The following is a 23,351-nucleotide window of genomic DNA, read 5'->3' as shown; positions in this document are numbered from 1 at the left end:
ATTTTTTTTATTATGCAACATATTTAAGTCGGTATTATGTAAAATGACTAAGTATAATTATACTTTGTACCTATACGGTTTCTTTTTATATAGTTAAGAAGGGAAGTAGTACCTAATATTTTCTACATTTTACTTTGCACCGACATAAAAATGTTGTATAAAATATTTTGTTTCTTTTTTTTTAGCTGTTCCTTTTATCAAAAGGTTTTTCGTCTTCATTCTTACTCATAAAATTATCGATCGAATATGGTCTGATAATATCTCGATGCAATTTGCGTGTCTCCGCGGCATTCGGCCAAACTATACGCAGTTGCGTACGCACAGTGAAACTGAAAGTATGTCAAGAAAATGCAATTGCATATAATAAATATTAAATGTGCAGTTTCATACGTTCGGTGACCGTAAAATTCCAGTGATGGGCGGAAAAACATTTAACGCACAATTAACGAAGCCATCCGATCGTTTTTCCGTAGAAACCACGATGGAGTGTGCGTTTTACTACACGATTATTATCTCCGTTTTCACAGGAAATATATCAGAAATAAACATTAGTTAAAGGTCCGTGTTATTTCTCAAAGGCACCACAACTTCCTGGTAATGTTTAAGGTGCTAGTAATTATTGACAATATAACTTACAATACTTTGAAAGAAAGATGACATTTCCGTTTTCCCATACAAGGCGAACGTCACTATGGTACTACAAATGTGTGGGTTCTTTAAAAATGTGCAATAAATAAAAGAAACTGCGCTATATTCGTGGTATCATTTGGTAGTATTTCGTAATTATATAATTAGTGCCGTGCAGTGGCGTGAATACAGGGTATACACATTGTATGCACTAAGCGGGCAGATGATATAAAGTTAAAAAAAATCTCCTGTACGAGTTAAAAAAAACTAAAGGAAAGGCATTGTAAGAGTTAAAAAAAGCCTACCCCTTAGATTTTATAACTCTTACGGGAGATTTTCTTCACTTTATATCATCTGCATACCAGTGGCGTTCATAGAGGGTAGGAACGCACAGGGTATGCAGATGATATAAAATGAAGAAAATCTCAGGGATAGGCATTGTAAGAGTTATAAAAAGCCTACCCTTAACTATTTATAACCCGTACTGGGGTTTTCTTCATTTTATATCATCTGCATAACCTGTGCATACCCTCTATGCAAGCCACTGGTGCCGTGTAGAGACGGCAAATCAAATTACCCCTTCTATTCACGCGGGTGTCGTACGAGGTGACTAAGGAAATATAGCAGTTCACTAGCAGCAGCGTCGTCTATGCTACTACTACCAAATACTGCGATCACCAACCCGTCTGGCCAGCGTGGTGATTATGGGTGTGATTATATATGTGTGTGATTATATATACACCCTTCCGTTGGGAGAGGCCTAATGCAAAATAGATAGTAAAAGTTCCGGAACTAGTTTTAATCCCAGAAGAACCATTTAACCCCACACGAAAGCTATTTAGCAGTGTGATACTTTTTATGGAATTAAATAATATCTCGACCCGATAAAATCAAATAAATAATTTCTTGCTAACGTTGAAACATATACTTACATACCACATTGTCAAGTTTTTTATCTGCTTTTAGAAAATACATTGTCAACCTATTCATCTGTCTGAGCGGCTGTAAATTGAGAACCATTAAACCGATTCGATGCGGTTTCCACAAGTTTATTGAACAATTTTCTAGAAAGTCCCTTACCGGTGCTTTTACTTTAATAAAAGTAGGAACGTAGTCCGAAACATAAACTAACCTTGGTAATAAATTCGATTAAAGGAAGAAATATGTATCTATATTCATATTCTCTTTTTCTTTTGAAATTAAAATACACCGCCGGTTGTGGTTGTCACCGCGTATTTTTATAAGATAACTTATATAGAGCGTGAACAAAACAAAATGTAAAACATGATAAATAAAAAATAGTATGTTACATAAAAATTATTTAAAATATTCTTTTTTTATACACTACATCATCAACAGAGAATGTGGTACAGCGGAAAGTTGTTTAAAATTTTAGAGCATTATCATCATAATTAAAGTTACACTCGCGAGGGCTGCTCAAAAATCGGTTTGTGGGGTCAGGAAATGAACTCCGACTCTATGTACAACGATAATTATCAGGTGTAATTACCGGCATTCGGACCTCCAAACTCGGTCAAGTACAGGTACGGTTTCCTAATTCAAGTGACAATACGCCTTTTCAGAGAACCACAGTTAGCGACCACGTTCCGGAGTCATAATTCATCATTGGCAACACGCACTTTGATGACTTTGGTATTCAGGCACTGAGATATTTTTAACGACAAGATGTCACGAAGTTTCTTGAACGCTGCCTATCCAAGTTTGGTTCGGCGGATCACCTCTTCACCTCACCATCACCATGACATAAAACGTCAAAATATGTACCCATCATAAAATATTAAAATTCTAGCAGTTGGATTCCTAATTAATTATTCAGTTAACTATACCTTCTCAAACGTTGTAACAGGATGAGCAGCTCCTATGGTCCCGTCCTTCTTCTTCTCAATCTTGAACACAACGATATGGTTCTCCATCACGGTGTGCACACAGAAGGCCTTGGAGTCTGGACTCCATGCGATGTGTGAAGCATGATCGTATTGGATGTTCACCCGTAGGGTCTTGTGCTCCTTGACACTCAGGTCCCGTATGTCCCACAGTATGACTGATCCATCTGTTAAAAAAAATCATTGCTTGGTTTAGAATTTCGATATTTTCATCACGAAACGACTATTTTGAATCGCCTATTACTGAAGCTCAAATACAAGGTTTCTTAGTTTAGCTTCAGAACCTTGTAGTAAAATAATTATTTAAGATGTCATGGATGCCATTGCCATGTCCATTGTTTATACTTAAGATTTTTTGAAATAATCATACTATTTTTATTTAAAACTTCCTCGTTGCTTAAGGTGCTGAGTGTTTCTAAAGGAGATGAAACTTTAACTATACGTAATATTTCTGTACAGCGCAAAAAAATCTTGATAGAAAAAAAAACTTCTCTTCTCTTCTATTAACACTCTTGGCACTATCCCGTTCTCTTGCTGTAAGTCCTATCTACAAAGGTGGGCAGTTAGAGATTGCTTGCTGCAATAGGGCCGCCCTTGCATATCTACATTGTGAACTGTATACTCCTTACTGTTTCTTTTCCTGTATGTTATATGTGCAATAAAGTGTTTCTTCTTCTTTTCATGGGTTTCGAACGCGAAATTGTTAGTATCAGTCCTAGATTTGATAGTTGAAGTTTTTTACTTCCGTGCCTCGTAAGCCAAGTTGGTCCCGGGTCCCGACTTTAATGTACATATAAAGGGGTTCGAACCTTTTTGTATGGAAGCTGGCATAGCGACGCACCGCCATAGTGATTATTTTTCGAAATCGCGGCACACGATAAAGTATGTATGGGTAGAGCGCACATAAGCGGCCAAAACATGTTAAGTAACAGTACCCCGAAGTGTCAAGTTACCGAGATATTTTGAGGTAAGGATCAAAATATGAGGATAGCGAAAATCAATAAAAATCAATTTATTACCTGTCTACAGGCGTCAGGTTGTATCTAAATATTTTCTCAGGTTTTTTATATTTATTCCTACCGTTTATTAGAAGAGACTGTAGGTAAATAACGTACTATTTATTAGAAGCACGAGATTACTACTAATATAATTAATTACAACTACTATAGCGCATCGACAATTATCAACTTTGAATATTATTATGGAAAAGGTAGCTTTCATCTTGTTCTTTGTTCTTGGACAGTTTATTTTAAAGCAAGCAAATAACTAGATACAGTATAAAATTATGTGTTCATATTGATCACTAAGATAATTATTATCATTGAACATATACATCTTTGATTTATACAAACTTTTGTTTGTTACTTCTAACGTTGAATTCGATTATAGATTTTAGCGGATACTTTAGAACTTACTGGGATACAAATTTAGCCTATGGTTATACAAAATCAATCACCATCATCCAGGTACGTTTCGGTCAAATAGTTACAATTAATTGTGACGTAAGGGAGAAACAAATATCAATCCATACAAACTTTCATATTTATAATGTTAATAAGAAATAAAATTAGTATGGGTCGGTTACTCGTACCCATAAGGCGGCCAGCTCATGAGAGTATTATGTAATTCGCAGACTCATTTATAAACACGGTTCCCTCAACTTAGTCATTTACTGTTACGAAACGTAAGTGGACCAATTTAAACAACAAGGATGTGGGCAACCTTTTTAATTTTTATTTCAACGCACTTATAAAAACAAATATGTGTATAAACCGTATACCTCGTCTGACCCTAATATAGAAGGCTATATGTGCAATTTTAATATTTAATATTTAAAGTGAATCGTTATTTCTTAATCGAGAATTACTTACTTATCCATGCCATTGTATTCAATGAGAAAGTGTGGTCTGTTTGTTTGTTTGCCTATGTTCCTCTCAATCACTGTTTCTCCATCTTCATTCAATTTTGCAATCCTGGAGGAGGGACATACTTTTTATCCCAAAAAAAATGCCAGAGTAACGTTCCTGGAGGATTCAAATAATTGCCAACCTATGCAAGACTTCAATCGATTTTGGCGAAATTATGACGACTTAGTGGAAGCTTCTATCCTGGAGACATCCATAGGATAGTTATCGCAGGAAAGTAAAAGATTGCCGCAGAATTCAAAAAGGAATATACGCCGAGGAATTCGCGGGCTATGTATTGAAGCCTTAATATAGCTGAATGGGACTTAAATCCTAGATATCGTAAGTTCATCTGTTAACATCGTACGCCTGACGCCCATGAGTAGCTAAACAAAGTTTCCGCTTAGTGGATACTATTTTAAAGAAACCCACTTCCAATGAAGCATAGTAAAAACATTTTTGTTTCTAGTATTTTGAAGTCCGGTAAGCATGTACTTTATAAATAACGTAAGACCACCATTCCTAACAATATTCTTCAGTTTTTTAGTGTTTTACACAAAGCATACCAATATAATATAAACAAATAATTGTTGTTGCCGATTTGTTATATGTTAAGTAAGTTTTTTAATGTCTAGAATTTATAAATTGCCTTGAATAGCTAATTATCAACATAAAATAATCACACTCATCTCTGGAAGAGGTGGCTCGTTATCGATAAGAACGCCCTTTGTACTTACGCCCATTTATTTTTAGCTTTTTATTTTTTGTTGTGAGTAAAAACATTATATAAAAATATATTCATACAAAAGATATGTTTGAAGATATTTATCTCCGAGAGAACCCCAACATTTTCAATAGGTACAAAACCTGAGTACTCTTTTTTAAATGAGCGCTTTTAACAGACAGGTAGTAGTGGGCCGATGAAAGGACTACGTGACAATAATAATAATTTATTGTCATTTCAAGTTTATGTCAAAAGTCATTCAAGACGTGGATCTTAGATAAAAGAACGCATTGAATTAAGAATCTCTTGCCTTTTTTGGAAGTCGTAACAAATGCAGTATCATTTTTAGTACCCGAATAAAAATTAATAAGTACTAACAAAAAAAAGAAAAGTGTTACATAAGAGTCAGTAATTACCAGTAGTAGAATTCATTAAAGAAAAACTGGCACCTATAACAGTCCATAGAAATATAAAAACCAGAATGTTCTCTCAACTATATTTCTTAGGTCCGTAGAGACTAACTTACCTCAACCAACCCAGTATTTGGTCTAAGAAGACGTTCTTTGTGCTCCAGCAAATAGAGCTTTGAACCGGTTTCCTTTTTTGAATTTTTGAAATTGTTAAAATATATTTTTATAACGGTTGCAGATTATTGATTGAACGATTTCTAGGGAACTGAAATTATTCGTAACATCTAATTAACGTATGTTAATCGTTTTATGCCGCTATTTTTAACTAACGTGATATTCAATTTTCGTAAACTGGTCTGGCGGTATCTCTGTTTAACCGGTTAAATAAACTTATTGATACCATGTTAAATTTCAAAAATGAATATCCTACAAACTATCTAATTCATGAGTTCTTAAGAAATTCAAATCAAATTTCAAAAGGATAGTACTGTTTTGAAATAGTCAGTTAAGGATTCATTTATAACCAAAGTAATTTTATAATGATTCTGAGATTAATCTCAATTGAATACTAATAATTATTAGGAAATTGTTTAGAATCATTGCTTCAACAAGCTACCGTAACGTGGGTAAAAAGTCACCGAAAAAGGCGTTTCAGTAGGTTCTTTCGAATTAAGTTACGAAATGTTTTTTTGTTGAAATGTTACGCATAATTTTGCTACTTGTCCAACAATTTTAGTAATGCTTTTTGATTGTCATAAAAGAGATTGCCAAATTTTCCGTATACCTACTCGTATATTTTAGTACCTAAGAATGTATGCAGTTTTATCTCAGAGTTAATCATTTTACTTTTTGAATACTTCATGTGTAAAGTCCTTTTAACAGATCCGAACAGTAGGCAATGATCCCTTGAACCTTGCATTTGTAGAGAGTAGAGTTGTTGCAGACTACCGCGACGCCCTCAACATATAAAATAAGAACTGATGGATGCATCATATATTATGTGCAATATATATATATATAATATGTAGATAAACCTGAACGTAAGATGTTACTGTAAGGTTATTAAAATATAATACATAGCAGCAAACTAAACTTATGAATATGATTTTGGGTTGTCAGCAAGAGGTTTAAGTAAAGTTTATATACATAACATTTAACTCTTCGGCGTATGTAGATATTTTGAGCAGTCCGAAATCAACTTCGTAGATTTAGTTTGCTTCCACGTATTTTAAATATGGTTAAAATGTCCTCCGTACAGAAAATAATATTTCAATTTACAAGCGATGCTTCTGACAATATATCCGAAGGCCAGATACTAGTAGGAAAATATTATAAGGTAATAATTTCACATATAAATTGTATGCCGGTAGCTCAATGCCGGGCCATCTTTGCGGCCGTGACTACAAGTGGTTTCATTGCCATCTTCATTTTGAGTCACGTAGGAAGATTTTCACCCACTCATAACAATGAGAAGTCAAAAGGGCAAAAACTATTACTTAAGGCGCGAAATATTTCACATGCGCATGTTTTGAGGGCCAAATCATAGTTTCTATAAACCTGATAAGACATTTCAAGTGCTGGCCAGGACATCCTCATCATCATGACAACCAAACACAACTCGGTGTTCCAAATACCACGGATTTAGCCTTCAACCTTGTCGGGCGTCTACCAACGCGTTTACCGTTACGAGGTCGCAATTCCAGCGCATTGGAACCCCAATGTTCATATGTTCTCCAAACTATAATTGGGTCCCGCCTATTACAACTGGATTTGAGACTCGTTAAGTTAAAGCACAGGTAAGCGGAGTGTGGGACGACCTCCAGTCCGCTGGACAGATGACCTTAAAAAGATGGCTGGAAGCGGAAGCTGGATGAGAAAGGCGGAGGGCGGTGTGTGATGGCGCGCTCTTGGAAAGGCCTATGTTCAGCAGTGGACGCTTGTGGGCTGTTGGTGAAGTTATGGCACAGAAGGGACATTTTCAACACGCGGTAATTCGCGTGGTACGAATTGCAAAGCGACTTATAGCAACTAAAGCAAATGTACGAAAAGCTTGTCCGGGGAAAAACAACCATGCTTATTTCTGCCGCTAAGCAGCATTACTGCGTTAAGGTCTGAAGGGTGTGGTTGTTACACGCATAAGAGGTTTAACGCCTACAATGTACATATGGAGTACCTAGTCTAAGTGTTTTTATAACTCATATTGGAGAATATTACTAACCATTGTAGTTTTGTTGCATACATACATACATGTCCTGGTAAAATTCCTTTGCACGCCAAGGGTATTTTCGGCTTCTAAAGCTGGAATAGTGACACGGCTCTATAAATTTTAATGTTGGTTTAGTCCATTTTAGTTTTCCCTTGACTGCAATCGCACCTGCTGGTAATTTACGATGCATACGTCTAAGATTTTAACTGGCTGGTAACATAAAACGAATCTGTTTTTACGCGACATCGTACCGGAACGCTAAATCGCTAAGCGGCAATCGCTAATAAAAATATCATTCATAAAGTAAATCTCTTTTCAATTATTTAACCTGTTTTTTTTAAACGTATTTTACACTAAATAAGTAGTAATGAAAAGATTACTTGCACAATAAGTCAGGTTATAAAAATAGATAATCGGAAAGTCAATTATAATAAATTGTACTTATATATAGCTTCGACCTTAAGTTATTTTGTACTCACCCTTTCAGCCTCTCCGTAAATAACTTGGAATACCGTTAAAATGTACTATAAATATATCCAAGTTCTAAGAGCTTCACTACTTTTAGATTAAAGGTAGCCCTCAAAACTAGAGTGACATGCGTTATAATCGAGGTGAAGCTGGATAAAATGCCCATGTCTAGTATATCCATCTAGTCATAGCGCGTGTTTATTTACAACATATCTATTCGATTACAAACGCTATTGGATAGCCTTTCGACGATTCTAACCTATAAATTCTCACCACATGTTCTGCTCTACGGAAGCAAATATTATCACATACACATGGATGGACCTTGTAGAGATTATCAAACTATATTAAGCTTTAGAAAGCCTCAGCAGCACTGGCGAATCCACTTTGTAAAGTATTGCCTTACAGAAATACATACTTTATTCGGTTGCTAAGTAAATTAAGTAATCTAGGTAAGCGTGCAGTAATGCGGGAACCGGTAAAAGGTCATGAGAGCACTAAGATATCGAAACTGAGTCACTGTACCAAGGCCTTTGGATTTCAGCCGGTTACGACCATCGAACCAAACGTACGCGGCGACGGTAAGCGACTTAACCGTTTAACATTCTAATGGGAATCACAACTTTGTGCTTCGATCAACTAGATCGTTGACAAGAGAGAAGCAGACTGGAAAGAATTACTTCGATTTGTCCCCCTGCTCCTGACGAGGGAACAAATCAAACTTCTTATTCCTATCTGTCCCCCTAAGAAAACAGCGGGGGACAGACCGCACTTTTTATTCCTTATTGTCCCCCTGAGGGGACAGGGCAGGGGGACAGATAGGAATAATCCGTAATGAAGACGTAGCGATAGTATTATCATATGACCAAGTATATGTCAAGGATATGATGTTTTGATTAATCTCAATGTTTATTTTGATATCTCGGACGTAAGAACAATTGCGTATTTTGAGCATTTGTAAACTGCAGTTAGGTATAATTTATTTGATTATTCTGGTTAAAGTTATCACCTCTATTTACTTCATACGTCTGCAACAAGAATTAGGTGATAACAAAGACAATCTAGAATTACAGAAATTGTATCGATTCTCGCATTTAATTTAAGCCATTATGAGTGCCATAGTGCAAGTTTCTGCTGTAGCTGTATTTATGATGGGATCACAGAATTCAGAACAAATATGGGACGATTTAGACTATAGCTGGGGTACCATAATGGAACCTTTAAGTTATCATCTTCTCTCTATTATAGGAATTATCTTTTATAATATTTCTGTTATTATTTTATTCCAAAAAAGGCAGAAGTTCTTAACCCAGTACCTTGCCACCTGACTCCAAGCGCGACCAGAAGAGTCTAATCAAATTTAATAGTATTTTATATGCCTCGCGCACGAAGCTATTCGTGTAGTAGTGTTGGTTCAACACGCGTGCTGCAGCGTGTTGCTGGTGCAGACGACCCATAACAGCGCAAAACAGTATTGTACGTACAGCAATATGTATATATAAAAATGTTTTATTTAAATCTACGAATTAGTAACATGCGAATATGGATGGAACAACCTTGAAATGAATCCAAACAATAGTATGAGGCAGTGAGAAACGAGAAAAATAGTAAAAAACCTGTCTTGTAGGAACAACAAAAACACTTGATAAATTAAACGAAAGATGACGAATGGAAGGCCGGATATGTCGAAAGGCTTCTGCTGCCCACGACAGCCATATACGTGAACATAAAATACATATACGGCATGCTTTAACTAAGGAAAATGGTCACGTCCCATAAAAAACCCATATCCAAACTAAAAGATATTTGACTAGGTTTTTGACTTAAGTCAGGAGTTGTCATAAGTAAACATTTAGAATGTCTTGGTTATTGATATTGTATGCTTCTTTTGTTTAATATTTTTACAGCGTGATTCCTTATGTAATATACATCCTTCACACTATTAAATTCTATCTGCCATTTGAAGATTCTAAATTGGGTTTATTATTAACTTTTTGTGTAAGAAAATATGAAAATAGGTCAAAGGGCTTAAATCTAGCCCATTTTAGTATGAATCAATGTACCGTCTTCAACATTTTTGCAATAAAAAAGCAGCTGCAACACTACCTAATAAAATTAGGTATAAAGTGCCAGGCTAAAATGTCACTTAATACCGCCAAAGATCACATGAAGGAGTAATAATGACATTTCCTTATGGATGATGCCATGGCATCATTAGAAAAAAATAGACATTTCCCTTTTCAGTAGCGTCCTAAGTAGCTTCACACGTGACAATGGCAATATTTTAAATGGAGAATTTATCAGCCGGAATTTCAAAAGTACTCATGAAATCATTTTAGTTTTTATTTTACCTATAATATATGAATATTTTTTTAAGACCATCTTACTATTAAGTGTACTAGGAATGATCAATCTGTTTTCGAATTAAGAAGTCCCTGCCTTTCTAAATGACGATCAAAAAAAAAACATGATCATGACATTAATTAGAAATTACTATAGTATACGCGCCACTACCTACAATAAAGAAAACCACGCAGAGCTATTATTCCTACCAACGTAAAAGTTAGTGCAGTTCATAACAAGACCTTTTAGCAATTGTAATCAGGTCACAAAATCAGGACAACCTGGAGTGGCATTTAAGTAGCATGGCACCCTTTGAACGATGTGAAACATTGTATGCCTATGGAACACTAAGAGACCTTAAAGGGCATCATAGAGAAGCGAGGCGCAATCTTTCATTACATAATCGGAATGTTTTAACTTTTATGTGGTATTTTATTTTATAGTTTTCTGAGAGATATTTCTTTTAAATGCAAATGCTTTTAGCTAATGGCAACACAAAAGGTATTATTTATTTACATACCGTAAGCGGGCAGATGGATAAAATATATACTCCGCAGGGTTGTACACTGTTACTTTTTGTTATTTTTCGGTCTCGGTTTAAACACAATTCGCAAGATAACCCACTAGCTCACAAACGCAGGGTTTATAATTGTATTTACATCACATACGGCCTTTTAAACAATGCATTCCTTAAATCACGGCTACCAGGCAGAAGACAATTTTAATTAAATATTTAAATTATAAAACTTCATGATTTAACCATACTTATCAGCTTTTGCAATATTAAAGAATATTATTGATTTGCTCAATTACGTGGTACCTCACCTGTTCATATCACGACTTCGTTAAAATGTAAAACTTTCTTTCCCCCGTCTGCGTTATATCTTTCTTCTCTCTCGTGTAACGAACTGTGCCCTTAATGTACATTTAATTAATTTTTTCTCGACTACAGCAGGTTTGCCCATGCCCGTTCTTGCATCCAGCACTCAGCCAGAGTTTAAATATAATCGCAATTTTTTTAAAACAATAATTAATGAGTATAATTGCTGGAATATTCCAATCGTTAAACAACCAGATTAATTAAATATGCGATAATTTTTTGCGCTAAGATGATAATATAAATTGTAAAAATAAGTTAAATAATTGTGTCTTTTAAATGTAATAATGTGAATAAAAACAAATCTGTTTTTATTCACATTATTTATCTATCTTCATTACACTATATGTAATTTATATTAAATGCTGTTCGTTAGTCTCACTAAAACTCGAGAACGGCTGGACAGTTTTGGGAAAAAAAGGTCTAGAAATATTGGCGGAAGGTTTAAACGGTGAGCAAAACACTAAAAATGACGGCAATATACATAATTCTTCTGTAGGTGTGTGTTACCCAATTCCTCGTACAGCTGGACCGATTTTGCTGAAATTTATTGTGTGTATTTCAATGGGTTCCTTGATGGTAATAAAAAGTGGGTCCGCAAATGATAAGAAATTAATGTGTAGTGATTTTGTAGTGTTGTGTAACAAAATGCTGAGTAACGCTCCACTAGGAGCTCTCGCTGTACATAACTTTTAAATCGAGGTATCGAGATTAACTATTTGAAGACTATAGTATTTTTATATTATCAAGGGAACGTCATGTTTGAAACCCAAGTTTTTATTTGGCATCTGTATTGGAGTTAGTACATTTTTGAAGAGATACCAGATAACACAACCTCATGTTGTCACCCCGTTGGTGAACATAGATCTATTTTACGGTCATACAATACACCGATTTGGCTACCTGTGTCCAGCGAGTACCATTCATTTGTTTAATGTCATCCGTAACAGTACGAAATTTGTTCGCTCCTAATCATACATAGATCGGTTCCAACTAGCGATTTCTCTAACACCAGAGAGTAATGGCTCAATTTCGTCCAAACTCCTACAGCAAAATAAAAAACAGGGTTATAAAATTTATGAATCTTAGCAGGAGTGATTTTAAGTCCATTTTGCTTTAACGTTAGTCTTTCGATACTACAATAGGACTTTAAGATTGCTAGCATGCAAAACTTATACGAAGTGTACTGGTGGAGTGTAACAAATACTGTTCTTTCTAGAGCGCGGTTGTTATGCCAGCTCCTTGGAATCGCAACCTCCATCGGCTCTCCGAGTAAAGTGCCCCACCTACTGCCACTTCAGACGTATGCCTCCGAGTATAAAGGATTACATAACTGATAAAAAGCTTAGCTGTGAATTATTGCTCTAACCAGACTTGCTCTTCGTACGGGAGCTATGGTCATGTGCTCGACCGTAACAATATGAAGTTGTTCTTCCGAGCGGGTGATTGTGCTCGGAGACTGAGTTCTAACTATTCATCTTTGGAAGTTGTATATAAGGTCAATTTTTGTGAACACTTCGTTAGCGGGATGCAGGATCTTTGAGGCGCCAGCTAATTTGGTAATATGGAGACCGAGAAGAGTGCAGACTCTTCTAATTATCTTAAGTGATAATGTGAGATGGTGACAAGAAAAAAATTACTAACAAAAAGTTTGTGGGCTTCGTGTTAGACCAGGGTGCGTTTGGAACCCTTTAGTTTTAATTTTACCAATATTGTTATCGCCATTATCTCACTACAATATAGGTACACATTTTTCATGTAATGTACTCAGCAAAAGTGCCACCTAGTGGCCAACTTGAATAAAGTTATTTTTGACTTAAGACTTTATATACGTAACCGTATAGTATCTATTTGTTGAAGTTAGGTATATCATTAGTTGTTAACAAAAACTTTCATGGCCAATGGTTCAAACGTGATATGATATTATGGAATTATACTGAACAGTTATTATACTTATGCCGATTAGCGTCCCAGATGTTTGCAAAAACCAAATTAATCTCAAATCAATTAACATTGATTGATAGAGTACGTCGCACATCCATTCGTCCGTGTCGTAGATTATATTTTATTGGCCGATTTGAATAACGTATGCTCGTTTTTATAGGTCAGTGTGGAGATACGCATTTATATCGTCTTTTTGATATTCAAGCGACATTATTGGAGAGCGTGACCCAGTGACGGCGGGCATACGAACTTCTAATCGGAATAACAAAGATACGAGTATATTGTACAGTTACTTTTATACGCAGCGAGTTTCTTTTTAAGAGCAACGTTCTTATTTCGGTGTCCGATACATGTTTAATCAAGTGCAAGATGTTATACGGTTCCGTGTTAGTCATTACCAACAAATTATTTTTATTTTATAATATTGTGTGTACACTACAATGTATTCTGATGATAACTTGTCTATTATTATAGTATGAAAATTATTAAAAGAATAAAACTCTCTTCAATTATTTGGGTCTTTAGTCCTACACTGACCACGCCTTTTTTTAGTCCTACACTGCCCACGCCTTTTTTTAGCGATAGGTTTCCCTACTGCCGTAACTGTAGAGTTATTTAAAATTATTGATATGTACGTCCAAACGAGCATTCATAAAATACAAGAACCCGTGTATAATTTAAATACTAATCTGTATAATGTTTGTGTATATTTCCTAATATAGACCAGTATTATAAAGATTAAATTTTTTATTTAAATAGTAAATCTTTTAGACCAGGAACGCAAAATACAGCTGGTTGGAAAAATCTAGGGTAGACAGTGCTTTAATGCTTGTATGAAGTGCACGTTACTGACTTGACACTGCATTCGAAATTTAAATGCAATACTTCATAGTTATGTTTGTGAATTAACCTAGAGACTACACTCCCGATTACGGGAAGTTCGATGGACGCGGCGAGAACGACGTAATTATTTAAAAGACGTCTGTAATAAGCAAAGTCACCGACAATAATTATGAGTAATAAGACATAAAAACAAAATCCAGCTAGTACAAGAATATATCTCAATGTGAATTATTTTGAGTCGTAAGAGGTCGTATTGAAGAATTATTGATTTTGAAGCCTGTAAATAAACAACGAAACATATTTTTTTTATGTGCGCGTTTAATTCTTTTAGTTCGTTGGCCTTTTCAAGGGAACTAGGAAGTGATGTCGTATCACCACATACTTTAATGTAGCCATGATGGCCGCTCGTTTAGTATGCTCGTACCTGAGATGTATGATATGAATGATTCATTAACCCCTGAAGCAAAAGAGGTATGATTTAAGTTTGTGTGTTTGTACCATCGTAGCAGTTTAACGAATGGAACTATTTGAATGCGGTTGTTTTTTATAAGGGTAGTTTAACCTTAGTTAGTAGTACTAGAGCCTTTAGTAACAGAGCTCGTCCGGGGAAGTACTACCTCCATGCCAGTGGCGTGCATAGAGGGTATGCACAGGGTATTGCAGATGATATTAAAAAAAAGTCTCCAGTACAAGTTATTAAAAACTTAAGGATAGGCAATATTAGGATTATAAAAAGACTACCCATAAGTTTTTATAACTCGAAGATGGAGTTTTTGAACATTTTATATCATCTGCATACCCTGTGTATACCCTCTATGCACGCCACTGCTCTATGCTTATTTCTGCCGCTAAGCAGCAGCTGTCTGAGGCGCGTGGTTGCGGGAGAAATTACAGGCAAATAAGTCTTAACACCTACGCATTAGATTGTTGGCCTCAGGGCGGGTCAATCAAGCTAGACTATCAACGTCAATTTGTATGTCATGAAAATGTTCTGTTTATAGACGCTGGTTTTGCACTTTCCATTAGGTGGGCCATCCATTAATTAAAAAAAACCTGGAGTAGTTTTAATGTATTTATAGGAAAAACAGAAGTTAGCCGTACGAGTGTTGTACGACCTAACCTAATAAATCAATACATTCTTACAGCAGTATCAGGGGCATAACTTAATCTGAACCCCTCCAGCTATCCTCTGAACTGTATTACATTAAAATATATTTCGTATAAGTTGTATATTTAATCCTTATCATCATCATCATATCAACCGATAGACGTCCACTGCTGGACATAGGTAGGGTAGGTTTGTAGGGAGTTCCAAATTCCACGATTCTGTGACGCTTGGATCCAGCGGCTACCTGCGACGCGCTTATGTCGTCTGTTCACCTCGTTGGGGGTCAACCAACGCTGCGCTTACCAGTCCGTATCTGCCATTCCAGCACCTTGGGACCCCAACGTCCATCCTATTAAATATGTATATTTAAAAGATTAGCAATATTGAATAGTTCTCATACTTTTTAGAGCGTGATTTTTAGTAGTAAGCTTTTAGTTCAGGAAATAACTTTTTACTTTACGTCTTCAAGTCTTATTTTATAGTTTTCGTACAGAAGTTATCGAGTGAGTTGAACTATTTTATACCATTTGTTCAACTTCCTTACCGAAAGAAAGCATTATGCGGTTTAACTACTAGCCTACTTACCCTTAAATTATTAAAAAAAAAAAAAAAAACAACACTATGTAAAAGTGATTATTTAAGTTTATCTAAAATATGAACAGGAATATGGCTTCGGGGGCTTTTTTAAAGATCTATAAAAGCATCAATACTTTTGTACCACATTAAATTTACGTGTCACAAACCATTTTGTCAGCATGTTTTCTTCGCTCGGCTTGTCTTACTTTACACAGAAAATTTCTTCAGACAGACATTTCATCGTTATTGAAACTCAATATATTAATAACTTCTTTTGGTTAAAATTGCTATTTATGATTAAAGAATTATATAAATCGGTTAAATAGTTTCAAGAGTTTATCGACAAGAAATAAACAAATCTTTCCTCTTTAAAATATGAGTAAAGATATAAATATATGTATATATATATAATATATATATATATATATAAATAAAAAATGTATACATATTTAATATTGCCGATCCTAAAAACGTGGTCTTAGCACAAAAACTTGTCCGTCGCAATAATACTTGTACCAAATTCAAGGTCCCACAGCATTGTAGACGATTCTCAACTATATTGAGCTATTTTGAGTTGATGTATTCCAATGTAATGTGTATGTAATATGCAACAAGCGCCGAAAAGTCGCATCTCCCAGCGGAATGGTATGCCCATAATCACCGCTGCGCTCTTGGCTGACAGTTTGATGATCACACTAGATGGTAGTAGTCAGTGGCGTGCACTTCATATACGCACAAAAGCACTGCATACCCTACAATTTATATATAACTCGTATAGGAGGAGGATTTTTGCCGTTTTATGCAATTTCCCCGCTTTATGCATACCCTGGTAAGAAACCTAGTGCACGCCCCTGGTAGTAGTAGCATAGAGGACGCTACTGCCCGTTCTCTGCTATATTCCCTTTCGCCTCGTACGACCCCCGCAAGAAAAGGAAGGATGGTGACAATTATATATATGTATTTATTTATATATATAGTTGTCACAATTAAATACGTATATATATAAACATATACATAGTATATATTAAACAAAAAAAATATGATTGCTGCGTTTAAAGATGTAAGGCAGTGTAAAAATACGAACGTGCGGTGTGCACCGGCACGGCACACCTTGGATTAAATTTTTGCTACTCATTATATACTTTATTTAATATGTTTATAACGTTGATAAATAAAAATTATTTAATTTTTTTCTAGTGATTGTAATAAAATACCCTACCCTAATATATTAAAGATCTACTTATATGCCGGGGCCGTAAGTAGTTTTATAATACAGGAAAGCATATAAATTCGTATCGTTGGTTTTTAAAATAGTTGCTGTAGTACCCAAATAAATAATAAAAAATGCTGAGAGTTGTAGGTAGATTCGTACAGAACAATTGGTTAATTCATAGAAAGATCATTCTAAATATTAGGGCATTGACCCCCAACGAGGTGAACAGACGTACTTACATATCATCAACAGTATGTATTAAATTCCCTCAAATTTTTTTTTATTAACCTTCTGTATTTAAATCATTATGAGAGATTAAACCCATGTGTCCACATATCCAAGACATAATATGAACTCAATAATATGCTGGAATGGCGATCCCGTAACTATGTCGAAATGGCGAACCCGAACATAAATTGTCAGTTTACTTATTCAAGTACACTTATTTTACTCCTACACAATTTTTTCTTTTAAGACAGTTTTCCAACTGTTCAAAGTGTGTTATGTCTGCATCAGTAAATGTGTGACACCGTGTCACAGTATTTAAGGAGGGATCGTAGGCGTGTCGAATGATGACGAAACGGTTAACTTTGTGCAACTTATTGTGAAAGAGTATTGACGCGGAGGCGGGCTTCGCGGCTCCATGGTCAAATTACCTTGCATTGTTACCCATTTCGCACCAAGTAATGATACTTGTGTATGAATATAAATACAGTACAACACTAATTTAAAAAAAAAAAAAAAAAAAGTCGCCGTTAAATAAATCAAGTTTGAATTCTATGTGCAACAAATCGCTTTCAGTCGCAAAAAAATCTCCGTGTCCGAAACTATTCGCCAGATCTATATTATGTAATTAAAATGGTACCATTTCAGAATAAAACCTCTTTCGAAATAAGTTAAAAATCCTTCTATAAATGTCGGAGTTATGGCAGACTGACTCCTTCGTTATTTTTGATACATATAAAAAATAACGAAGGGAGTCAGTTAAAAAACATATTGTTTCTTATAAAAATTGTAACCTCAAGTGGCAGCTGTGTTTTATCTGCTAAAAGTATATACACGTCCTTTGTAGAGTTCATATGCTTTTATAATATTTGCCGGCGACTTATTCGCCTACGAAATAAGTATTTTTTTTCCACAAAACCTTTTAGCCGCTAGTCTACCCACGTATGTAACTCAGTATACCCACCGTGACACTTCGCCTGCCCACTCACTACTTTGTTTTCGTTTAGGATTATTTCTGGCTTTTCTTCTTGTTCGGTTACTAAGGGTTGTAGCGTACCTAATGTAAAATTGCAATCGATAATTTTTAATAACATAGTTGCTTGGAAGTAATTGTCTCCGCTTTCAATACACACGCGAAGGAATATCGATTGTTGTGTGCTTACATATTGAAAAAGCGTCGACCGTTGCTCTTTTTCCATATCTAAGCACACAGTTGGCTTATTTTCAGTGGTAGGTATAATCAACATCACCCACCCCATTTTTCAGGCTTCCTGTCATAGGAAAGCTAGGCTAGAGCTTAGAATAATTACAGGCTTGGGCTAAGTTAACCTGCGTTACAGCTTATATACAATGAGTTAATACTGAGTAAACTTCTTTGTATACTCATTGAGAGTGCGGGCGCGCAAGCAAAGCCGCGCCGGTCTACTGCAGGCATCACGAGCTGATCGGCGACTCCGCACTCACACCGCAATCATTCATTCGCCTGCAAGTTATCTTTAAAGAGCCTTTGAATAATACTTAAAATAAATTATATATTTATATTTGTAGAACATTAAAACAAAAGATTTAAGTACACCCGATAGGTCCTTATTAAGATTTCATGCTACCTGTTGTATCGACATTTAATATTAGAATTCCAGATCGATGAGTTTAAGTGAGTACATATCCTTTTCCCACGTAACACCCACGCAAAACGCTTCAACCACGTTCCGAAGTCAATCTGGGGCAATATGAAAATATAGGTATATTATTTATGTTCATCTATCGTACAATATCGTAATTATTATTCTAACAATAAAAGTTTATAAAAAATAAAGCATCGATTCTCCGTAGTCCTTACTAATTAATACTCCATACTAATATAATATTTTTTTTAAACAAATATGCATAAAATTTTATTTGGATTTCTTTATAATAAATAATTAAATAATAATTCAAAACCGCATGCAGACGAAGACGCGTACACACAAGTATTATTGCTAGGGTTGCAGTAGACGTTCTCCCAGGCGTGAGCGCTGTGGTTTCCAGTTTCCCACGTTCGATTCATGGCAGAGGCAATTTGGGAATTAATAATTTCTAAATTTTCTGGTCTGGTCTGGTCTGGTGGGAAGTTTCGGACGTGGCTCCTGACCGACAAAGACGTGCCGCTAAATGATTTAGCGTTCCGGTACGATGTCGCGTAGAAACCGATTAGGGTTTTGGGTTTCATACTATACCTACCTGCTGTTACAGGTGTACAGGTTAGCCTTCTACCGTTTTAGACTGCATCATTACTCACCACCAGGTGGGATTGCAGTCGAAGGATAACTTGTAGTGAAAGAAAAAAAGGATCGATATATTGATATTGTAGGAGTCAATATCGAGACCTAGACTTACATTGAGCTAAAACTTATAATAGATCATTCAGAATATACGATATTCGAACCGCTAGCTCAGCCGGTTCGGAAAGCAGATTCTACAGCGAAAGGAGCCGACCAAAAATCAACTCCACACTTAACTGAACTAAACCGAAGTAGCGCCACATTTCTCGCAACATTTCATTTTCAGGTAAAAGGGATTTTAGTTTAGTTACAGATTTTGATAAGTACCTATAGCTACAACAAAATTAGCACCATAATGTACAAATCTATGTCTAACAATCTACACCATTTAATTGTTTATTTGTACATGACAATAGCGTTAGTAAAATGTAGGTCATTTTATATTGATAGCACTGTATCTAATACAACATTTATAGTGCCTATGTGAAATAAATTCCACTTCCAAAGATAAGTTGCGAGTTATCTTGGTACTGATAAATCACAATGATACATTTCCTTAGCCGCGGTTTCATTAGTAATTATCATATAGCATTGCAATTCGATAGATGGATAATAAAAATTAATTGAAATACCAACTATGTTTTATCATCTTCGCAATGGTTATGACTATTGGGCATAGATTTCTTGGAGGAATTGCTAAACCCTACGGTCTGATATCGCTTGTGTCAGCGGCTTGATTTGCTTCGTGTCGTCATTCAGTCTACCAACACTGCCATTCCATGATGCTTTCAATGCTGGGCCATATCAGCACCTCGGGACCTTGACCCAAGATGCTCCGAACTATGTAACCACTTGTTGGAACTTCAACTTAGCTTACTCGTCGAGTTGTCTGTTACCCTATTATATATAGTAGTGTATACCTGTATTAAATATGTATATACCCACCAGGGTATATACATATTTAATACAGGTATACAATGCTAGTTAAAAAAGAGGTACCCTCGAGTACTCTCAAGTCGATACAAAGCATACACCTGCATTAATCAGATATTTTACGTAAAGTCTATTCAGTCATTTTTCCAAACCTAAAATTGATTCATTTTGGAGAAAAAAATGATTATACAAATCATTTAAAAAAGAAGGACGATAAGGAAGGACTGGAATGGAGGACCTTCTGCCTCTTTCTTCTCCTCATCCTTCCGAAAGGATTGTTATAAAACTTTCTATAAGGGCATTGTGTTTTTTACTTGTGAAATATGAACAAGTGTTACAGAAATCAATATTATAGCTTGACCTTTAACAAATAATCGATATCAATTCGTCAAAGCTAGAACCATTGTAGTCAATTATGTAGTGCAGCCTTCATACGTATGGAGGTACCTACTACGTATATAACGGTATCGTAACATCCGATGGGATGAGAACTAAACATGCCTAGCATAGAGTAAACCGTCCGGCCGAGAAAATTCCCGTTACATTTTCTACGCGTGTTACGACCTTATATCAGGGAGCGAAATTACGTAACATATGATTGATGAAACTAAAATAGCTCGGCCACTATAACCATTTGCAACCAACATAAGTTACGTAACATACATCGGCGCAAATTCCCTGATCTATATCGGAGAAATTCGCCAACTTTTAGCCCGTTAGTCGCGCAAAGCTAACGTATCTATTTTTAAGAGATGACCGAACATTGGTTAACATACTAATCGGTTGCTGAAGCGACCATATATTGTATGTATACATTTTGATTGATTTTTAAGTAAACAACTTAGTACCCCCGAAACTTCTTAGTCTAAATAATTCACAACTGCACGGCTAGCTTTAGGAGGTAGATTATATCAAGGGATAAAACTAACGTATCCACCTCAACCAAAGCACGGCGAAAGGGAATAGGGGAAGATAAACACAATATTATTTCCACATCTGCGCCAGTGCTCGGAGAATTAATAAAGCTGTAGTAGAAGATAATCCTGTATGTTGTCCTTTCCCCCTTGAGAAAAATATTTCTCCTTTTCCCCCTTGAGAAAAATATTTCTCCTACTCGTGCTAGCTATGCTGAACATCTAAGAGCGTGTTTTATGTTTGTGCGGAAACAATAATAAGAAGCGAGTGAAGCAACGTATTTCTCAATCGAAAATAACGCACCTAAACATATCCATATTTAAAATACTATAATATAATAATCTAGTCTAGATATTTGCCGATCCAGACACGGTCGAAATTAAGGCGGGTTTGCACTGTTACACTTAGAAACTCAGGTGGCCTTATCCCCGCACGTTTCTACTTACAATGTTGTGTATGAATTAATTTATGCTCAACAGTCACTTCGTATCCCGATAATACGAAATACTCGTGAGCAAGGCGTAACGTCAATCCCCCTTTAAATCCACCTCTTCCATTTCAGTGCGTTCTAAGACCGCGTCATCACATTCCATAAAGTGAAAACGTAGTCAAGCATTAAATTAAGCCATTAATTAAGAAAATGAATCTGTTGTTGATAAATTAGTTTTTTTGATCTGTAGTATTTTTTAAAGCCGTGATAGCGCATTGGGTAGGAGCTCGGCTTCACTTTCGGGGGGCCGAGTTCGAATCCACTTACCTCTAACTTTTATAAGTTATGTATGTTCAAGTAATTAAAATATCACTTGCTTCAACGGTGAAGGAAAACATCGTGAGGAAACCTGTATGCCTAAGCTCTACATAATGTTCTCAAAGGTGTGTGTCCACCAATCCGCACTGGGCCAGCGTGGTGGACTACGGCCTTAACCACTTCGCACTGTGGGCGCTAGTGTGTAGAACTACTACAAGTTAGCCCTTGACTGCAATCTCACCTGGTTATTATTAATTATTAATGTTCATTCAAATAACACATTTCCAGTATTTAAAGTTTGTACACCATTATTATCAGATTGAATACGACTTTTATGGCTTTTATCTAACTTTTTATATTTAACGTAAATTTGAATTAAGTAATTTTCAACATGATGTCAGATATCAGTGTTTCCCGATATAAATATCAAATTCAAATTCAAATTCAAATTCATTTATTTCAAGTAGGCCTACTTTATAAGCACTTTTGAAACGTCAAGTATGCATGTTTGTGTGACTCTACCACCGGTTCGGAAAGCAGATTCTACCGAGAAGAGCCGGCAAGAAACTCAGTAGTTGCTCTTTTCCAACATCAACATTTACAATCATTTTGCTATCTTGCGGGAGATGAGAGCGAGGCTGGCTGCTTCCATTCTACCTTGTCATTGAGGAATTCATCAAATGTATAGTAACCTCGCTGTACTAGATGCGTTTTTACACATTTTTTAAATGTATGCATTGGTAGGTCAAGAATTTCCTTAGGAATCATGTTGTAAAAGCGTATACTCAACCCCACAAAGGAGTTCTGCACCTTTCGCAGACGATATGCAGATATCACTAATTTATGACCGTTTCTGGTAAGTCGATTGTTAATTTCAGCTTTTGATTTATAAAGATTAATATTTTGCCTCACAAAGACTATATTACTATAAATGTATTGCGAAGCTACTGTAAGAATACCTATTTGTTTAAATTTTTCACGAAGCGATTCGCGTGATCCAAGTTTATATATTGATCGTACGGCTCTTTTCTGTAGTATAAATATACTTTCAATATCTGCAGCTTTTCCCCACAGCAAGATCCCATAGGACATAATACTGTGAAAGTATGCGAAATAAACAAG

General features: G+C 35.7%; 1 protein-coding gene across 1 annotated transcript in view; it reads right to left on the bottom strand.

Annotated features, from left to right (window-relative positions):
• Positions 1-23,351, bottom strand: part of LOC120628642 (transducin beta-like protein 2) — a 148,525-nt gene that overhangs the window by 55,670 nt on the left and 69,504 nt on the right. The window contains exon 3 of the mRNA XM_039897178.1: positions 2,475-2,698. Coding sequence (XP_039753112.1) covers positions 2,475-2,698 — 224 coding nt within the window. The remainder of the gene's footprint in view (positions 1-2,474; positions 2,699-23,351) is intronic.

The sequence above is a fragment of the Pararge aegeria genome, chromosome 13, assembly GCF_905163445.1.
Source record: "Pararge aegeria chromosome 13, ilParAegt1.1, whole genome shotgun sequence".
Lineage (NCBI taxonomy): Eukaryota > Metazoa > Arthropoda > Insecta > Lepidoptera > Nymphalidae > Pararge > Pararge aegeria.
This window is presented reverse-complemented; position numbering and strand designations above follow the sequence as displayed.